The sequence below is a fragment of the Anneissia japonica genome, unplaced genomic scaffold (assembly GCF_011630105.1).
Source record: "Anneissia japonica isolate Jap-2015-1 unplaced genomic scaffold, ASM1163010v1 scaffold585_len4108843_cov191, whole genome shotgun sequence".
NCBI lineage: Eukaryota > Metazoa > Echinodermata > Crinoidea > Comatulida > Comatulidae > Anneissia > Anneissia japonica.
Window position 1 is genome coordinate 34,494 of NW_022716829.1, and position 7,705 is coordinate 42,198.

Consider the following 7,705-nt stretch of genomic DNA (forward strand, 5'->3'; position numbering starts at 1 on the left):
ATACATATATATGAATAAAACCACAACATATTTCAATTAATGAGACCATTTAGGCTAGACCTGTTTCATTATCAAAAAATATTGACACAAACATGTTCCAGGAGTGCAACCGCAATCTTCAGTGTGGCACTGCTTACAAGCAAATTCAGTGTTTATAATAAGAGTGAACAAATAGCTGAAGAAGAAATTTGCAGACAGCTCTCTTGCATGATGAAGGCTGGGGGCCTGGCTGAATTCTTTTTGAAATAGAGTGTCTTGATAGTCTGCTAGTTTAGTTAATACTATGTTGTTGAAAGGTCCACTGATTAATCTCAGATAAGATAGTATAATCATTTTTTCCTCCATGGTATAATACATACTCAAGTATCGAAATGCACGCGATCGTGTCAGGATTCAATATCATTCCTGATGATGACATATTAATGTCGAAATATAGAATCCCAACACGATGGCGTGCATTTCGATACTTGGAATATGTATTATACTATCCTATGTTGTTGAGGTCATCAATATGGAGTTATGGCAGACCTAAATGTTCAGCAGTTTATATTTTCTTTGGAGGCCTAGAATGTAGAATTTGTTTGCGCTCTGAGCTATGTTGTTCACATCAGTAAAAGATATTGTTGTAATGCTTTCATTTTAGACTTACTCCAGGTTCAGAGGCATTTAGTTTTATTTGCAAAATCATAAATGCATTAAAAGTAAACATTCGCTGTTAGCTCTGGAAATAAGACTATAATAATTATAATTATATGGGATTCTGAACCATGTTGTCGAGGATTCGAACCAGACGCTGACCATTCTCGTCTAGCCATGCTTTCCCTATTGTTGACAGGTTGTGAAGCGGCTCATGTTTGTGCGCTAGTTGCGAGTATGTCATGGCTTAGAAAAATTAATTAATATTGTGGCGACCTCTCATCAATGTTGATGGTAGTATCTGGCCTGACATACCAAGAATTATAATTGTATTATTAATAATAATTATGGTTATGATTTTGATTACTGACTACTAATTACTGACATGATCATAAAATTAAGGATAATATGGTAAGCATAAATATCGGAAAAATATTGCTATTATTGTCCAGAAGGCCTACTAGAGGTATGGAAACTCACCGGTGCATGGTGGAAAACCTGTTACTGAACTAGTTCCATTTGAACAGGGTAAAAGTGAATCTGAAATAAAATGTAATTGTTTACTTATATTTTTACTAATTTAATTGTGCTATAAGTCTTGCTACACATTGACGTTTTAAATAGTTATTTATAGTTCCTAATTACGTTACAAATCCCAGCATATTTATATTGCATTTCAATTTCACATTATCCACCTGTTGTGCCCATGACAAAGTATGGGATATTACCACACCAAGTAAATTAATATTCTTAACTTCCATGAGATTATGTTTATTGATTGTATGAAGGAACAACAGGGTCTTGTTTTCTGGACAATGACAGCACTTGAAATTTATTAACATTAAGAGGAAGTTAGTTAAGCGCTGACCACCATGAGATTGTGTTAATGTCCCGTTACAATGACACTGAATCTTCCTCTGTACAGTACTTACAGATTGAGCAATACATGTATTGTCCACATATTGATAAGGTTTTGCCTGTAAATGCATATGGAGATCTTTGACATAAATATTAAACAGCGAGGGTCCAAGCACTCACCCCTGGGGCACTCCATTCAAGAAAACAATAAATAATGCATAATTATTGACGAATGTCATTCTGTTGCGTATTCTCAAAACTATATGTAAAAATTGTATATCAATCTATATTTAATTTTTTTTTCTTAAAAACTGGTTATACCATTATTACATACAAAGTACTGAATAGTGGAATGCAAAGTAAATAATTTGTCATTTTGTTAAATGATTAAATGTTCATTATTTGTTGGTGCTATATAATTTATCAATCACTTACCTGTACAATAGCCCATGTTGGATCCAGGTGTATCAACAAGGTAGTGGACATAGTATCTTTCTTCATCTGATCCGCAAGCCTTTATGCAAAGCTCTAGTTCATATTTACAAGGCTCATCGGGTATATTTACACACCCTTTAACAACATTAATTTTACCATCCATTTCAGGATATGTACCTATTATAATGAAATAAGAAGAGTTATATAATTAGTATAATCTTCTTTTTCAAAAAAAATATCAAAGCTTAACTTGTGCTTTATTATAGTGGCTATGTACCATTTTGATAAACACAAACTATATATAAAAAGATATAATAAATGAGGTCTTGCCAACAAAAATGATACTGTAAGTCTACATAAAACAATGATATACCGTAAAACCTCTAATAGAAGCCCAATAGGCTTATTCTACTGATCTCTACTATTATAGTAGAGATCAGTGGCTTAATCTCGAGAAAGAAGCCCATCTCGAATAACCTCGAAAAGAAGCCCATCTCGAAAAGAACCCCATCCAAAGTTCGCCATCTCGAAAAGAACCCCATCCAATTTTTATGGGGGGGGGGGGAGGGGTGTGCGTCTCGCGTGCATCCCCCGCACCCTCTCCTAGATACGCCACTGAAGCTACCACTACCTACAGTTTCTCTTGATCGTTACAGCCTAAAGGTGTGGTGCGAAAAGCAAAGAGCAGTGAATAGCAATACAGAAACGGGAAATAAAATATGAAGAAAAAAAAAGAAATAATAAAATGCACAGAGGTAATAGAGAAAAATAAAGATTAAACTAACCATTTATCCATACTGGGTACTGGGTTCCGCATTCGAATTCTGCTGGAGATGTTGTTGGCATGGTTATATCAATGCGCTGTCCCTCTGTCATCAACTTGTACCAACCATCATTAAAGAAATAATCGGTTATTAAGACATCTCCTGACTGAGTTACGTACCGAATACTCCGATGCCAGTCAGTAAGCTCTAGTTTAGTATCACATGGTTCACCTTCAGTTTGAAGACAAGATGCTGAAAAAATATTAATTCTTGTAAATTATTTTAATATTGAGTTTCATTTGTGTTTCATGTAGATACACAACACATACGTACCTTTTCTCCAAGGGAATTTGATTTCATGTTTCGATCGAATGTGTCCATTCTTAGACATTTAATGAAGATAGCCTTATCTAATAATAATTCTAGAATGGTCGATACTAGGACATATTTCCGACTTTCAATTGACAAAGATTGAAAATGTTCATTATAGACACAATAGACCATAGATTTTGTTTTGGTACGGTCGGGGTTTCAATCGACAACCACCTTGCCTGTGCCCTTGAGCAAGGCACTATGACTTGCTTCTCTCCACTCAGGAGATGTGTCTGCTATGCGCCAATGGCAGCAACACTTTCATGTGGACACAATGATGTGGAAAACAAAGCGCTTCATCGCGTAAAGTAATTGAGATGTTTTGGTAGTTAAGATGCTCTGCCTTCCAATCCAATGGTCTTTTTTTCAAAACCTGTGACAGCACATGATGATCTCCACTCCTTAATCCTCGTAATGAGACTTTACTGATAAAGCAATACATTATGACATTTTTTAACCATGGAACCCGCTGGAACAGTACCCTCTATATACTGCACTGGTGGACCTTTCCTATCATTCGATATCTACCCCTCCTGTTTTACTCCTACACTTTTGGAGTCCTTAGGAGGTCGGCTTTACCCACCAGAACAAGAATCAGAACCAGAACTGATGTGTAAAACTAATAAATAAGCTTATCGATATAATGCATAGGTTGAGTAAAATTATATATTTGGGTATATTTTATTACAAAAAAAGAAGCTCACATAAAAAACAGTCTATTGCAGTATACACTGAATTGAAAGACTGAGTATAAAATTACAAAATTATAAAATTGGCAATAAATAATTTAAAATATTATTAAAACAGTGCAATATTAAATATTAAAATTTATATTGGAAACATTAAAAGACCAAGTCAAAAGACACGCAAGACAAATTTAACAATTCAGTCAGTAAATATATATATATTGTAAAAAAATATTTTTTAAACCGCTCTGCCAATCTACTGGAGGCATGCATTGCAGGGCGCCCGTGCCAAATGCTCAGACTAAAGAGATCACCGACACCAGGGTCTCACTACTAAGTGAGTTTAGGATTTTGGTCATATACGGTAATGGGCTATTTATAAATCGTGTTTTAGTGCTTTTATATTTTTTGTAAGGCCTATTTGTGCGTAGTGTCATGGTGTGACATGCATTAATAATTGGGAACCAGTTATGAAATCTATTAGATTTTGCAGCTTTTGTTGGTGTCCCGAAAGCTCAGACCACGAAAGCTAAGACCTAAGACCATGAGATATCAGACCTTGCACATTAAGACCCTCAACTATAGTATGCCAGGATTTCCAGAAAATAATACCTTTATTCGAAAGCTAACATCAATATATAGAACTGAAATAAACACCAGTATAGGTATTATCGAAACCAGCCATTATCAATTATTTTGATAACAATATGAGGTTCTCGCCGCCACGCCCACCTTAGCCCCACCATGGTTGGTGTAAAGTGGAAAATAATCGAGCCATCCTTTCATTCCACTGCTGGATCGCAACTGAACTCATGGGTTATACAGTTTTTCCTCTCTTTAACTCAAAATTTTCGGCTTGACTGAATTGGTGGGGGGAGGGAACGGTCCCTCATGCTCCCCCCACCCCCTTCGCTGGATCCGCCACTGGTCCTGGTTTCATGTTCTATGCTTTTAGTAATTTTATCTTTTTTATTATATAATATTTTGAAACCGAATATAAAACAAAAAAGAAGCAAGTAAAGAAAGGTAACGTGAATGTAAAAAGAACAAACTATCCCAAAAATATTAAGAGTGAGAACGATCGAGAACCATAATATTGGATACAGTATTCGCACGATAGATGTGCATTAGAAACGTAGTTCCATGGAGTGCAAATAGCCGGTTTGTTTGTACTATGTATTAGTTTTCTCCAGTAAACGTCGCAAATAGGGGCTAGTAGCTGGTATCTATGTTACTTAATGGTGTTTATTCTATGATTAGTCAGTTCTTATATTGACGTTAGCTTTCGAATAAAGGTATTGTCTAGAAATCCTGGCATACTTAGTTGAGGGTCTTAATTTGCGGGGTCTGATATTTCGAGTGGGTCTGATATCTCGTGGTCTTAGGTCTTACCTTTCGTGGTCTGAGCTTTCGGGACACCCAGCTTTTGTAGCAAATTTTGTACATATTGGGACCCTGCGGTCGGCCAGTGCCTGCAGTCCGGGCTGCGAAAGGGCATCACCATAAACTAGTAAATTTAGAATGCACCGACAAACCCGTGTTTGGATGCACTCTCCAAGCTTTGTTAAGCGAGGGTACCACAGAAGCGCAGCATACTTAAGTACAATTAACTCTCCCATAACGACTCAATTTTTTTTTTTTAAAGAACAATGTCGGTTCTAAAATCGATTAAATGAGCGTAAACCCCCTATAATTGTAATAGGCTCGCCTCTTGAATCACTTCCGATAGATTTTGAGTGACGTCCGACCACACCTACTTAAGCTCTCGTTGGGATCATTAGACTAGGCATTGCCCTATTAATAAGATCTTATTAATAGGTTCATTGACCAGGGTTAGACGAAAGACTGACTGTATACTAAATACATGAGATAACAAACTCTGTGAAGATACGTCAGCTACCGATTCTGCATTTAGAAGAGTAAAAGTCAAGGCTACTGATATTACCCGTGAGTTATCAAAGCCATTGCAGATAACATAGGCCTAGTTATCCCACTTAATTAAACACATCACTAATTGCTCCTTTTGTTTCATTTCATTTATTTCTCTCATACAAACATACAATATACAAAACATTAACACAGATGAACAAACCCAAACAAAATATAGGGTCAAAACACATTAAAAGAGAGAGGAAAACTAACAAGCAAACTAAATCAACTATCGAGTGGTTTCCCTTAAGTATAATATTAAAATACATGATTACCAACCATCTCGCATCGTGCGGGACGGTCCCGCATTTGAAAGTGATTACATGCATGATCATAATTTCTCACGCATTTAGAACAAGTCGATGCGTGATAACGAATTATCACAAATTCAGGGGAAAATGTATTTAAAAGAAGATATTTTTTTAAAAAGCCAACCATGCCCTTGGTACAATCTATATAATCGCGTGCGTGCGGTCTGCACCATAAAAAAATTACTCGCGCCCCCCAGTCGTCCCTCAGAAATCACGGTCAAGTAGTTAAATTCCACCTAAAATCACCATATTTTGCGAATTAGCTCCCCTCAACTGATCATCAAGCCCCACCCCCACTTGGTGTAGTCACGCATTTCAAATCTCTCAAGTTGGTAACTCTGAAAATACATAATACCTTTAAAAATCTACGATAAAATATATTTGCTCAATTAGAATAATGTATTTGAAATGTAATATTATAATAATTAGTAAAATAACTTTTAGGTTTGCCTCTGCCGTATTCTGGACAACAGCACCACCATACTGCCTGTATTCTGGACAAATTTCAGAGCCCGTATTCTGAACAAATTTCACAGCCCGTATTCTGGACAGAGAAAGCATTGCAAGGACTTGTAACCAGGATAGGAAGCTGGCTGCAGGCCCGTAGCCAGGGGGGGTTTTTATGGTTCGGGCGAACCCCCCTTTTCTAGCGAACCCCCCTGTTTTTTAGCGAACCCCCTCAAATTTTTGAATGAGTTCCACCCGTTTTTAAATTGTAGCCTGCATTTAGCCTACATTCATAGAATATCTCAGTTAGAAGTTTGGAGATTTAAATTAAAACGCAATTCCAGCAAACCATGACTTTACGATGGCACACATAAGGATGGCAAACGTCGATAAAAACACGGCTGCCGTCTCAACTTTCACTGGCCTTTGGCTGAATGTTTGTTAGAAATGTACCAACCGGTAACGAAACCGGTCGCCGTCTACCTAGAGTAAATGATGCCACCAAACGAAGCTAATGTTTTGCGACTTAATCCACCAAATGCAAATAAAGTTTTGCGACTTAATCACCTAAATGTGGATTGTGTGGTTAGTAAATTCCATAGCCATCACGTACACTAAACTATGTGCTGATGGAGCATTTTGGGTAAATGGACTCTCCTTTTTTTTCATCCCAAACAAAATATTATTAATAATTCAACATAGTCCATCTCAGTCATCATAGCCATGGAGTCACAAAATTAGGCTAGGAAGTTTGTTTTCAACAGCAGACACACTACAGAACGGAGTGCGTCAAAACGAGTGTTTGTTAATGTTTAGTGATGAAGAATCATGAAACGTTGTAGAATAACTGACTTTTTTCGTCCGCTGTTGCAAAGAAAAAAACGACAGATAGTCCTCGTGGGTTATTGATTTTAAAATCAATTAGCCTAGCCTAGATGTTGACTAGCTAGGTTCGCTCCTTGTTCATTTAGATACAGAATTATACCCCGAAGACAACAAAGTGTAGGCCTAGGCCTAAGTACAGTAGAACGTACTACAGGTAGGCCTACTGGCCTAGGCTTTTCTTGTAAAAGTTGAAGTGCATGTACAGGATGCGCCATAGGCCTATATTTAAAAAAAAACATTTTGTTAATTATTATTGGTTGGACTGGGACGGACCTAGGCAGGCAGAGCAGCTTTACCGTCGGAAGTCCTGGGTTTCGACGATGACGTCCGTGCACGTTTACAAACGCCATTGATTAGAATGAAAATAGACGCGCTGAATTTT

The 7,705-nt window shown here is 37.0% G+C and overlaps 1 protein-coding gene across 2 annotated transcripts in view; it reads right to left on the reverse strand.

The window, feature by feature from the left end:
- Window positions 1-7,705, reverse strand: part of LOC117109907 (von Willebrand factor D and EGF domain-containing protein-like) — a 48,279-nt gene that overhangs the window by 29,116 nt on the left and 11,458 nt on the right. For both annotated transcript variants that reach the window (XM_033252374.1, XM_033252373.1), the window contains exons 3-5: window positions 2,715-2,945; window positions 1,930-2,106; window positions 1,117-1,176 (exon numbers count right to left, since the gene is read on the reverse strand). In XM_033252374.1, coding sequence (XP_033108265.1) covers window positions 1,117-1,176; window positions 1,930-2,106; window positions 2,715-2,945 — 468 coding nt within the window. The remainder of the gene's footprint in view (window positions 1-1,116; window positions 1,177-1,929; window positions 2,107-2,714; window positions 2,946-7,705) is intronic.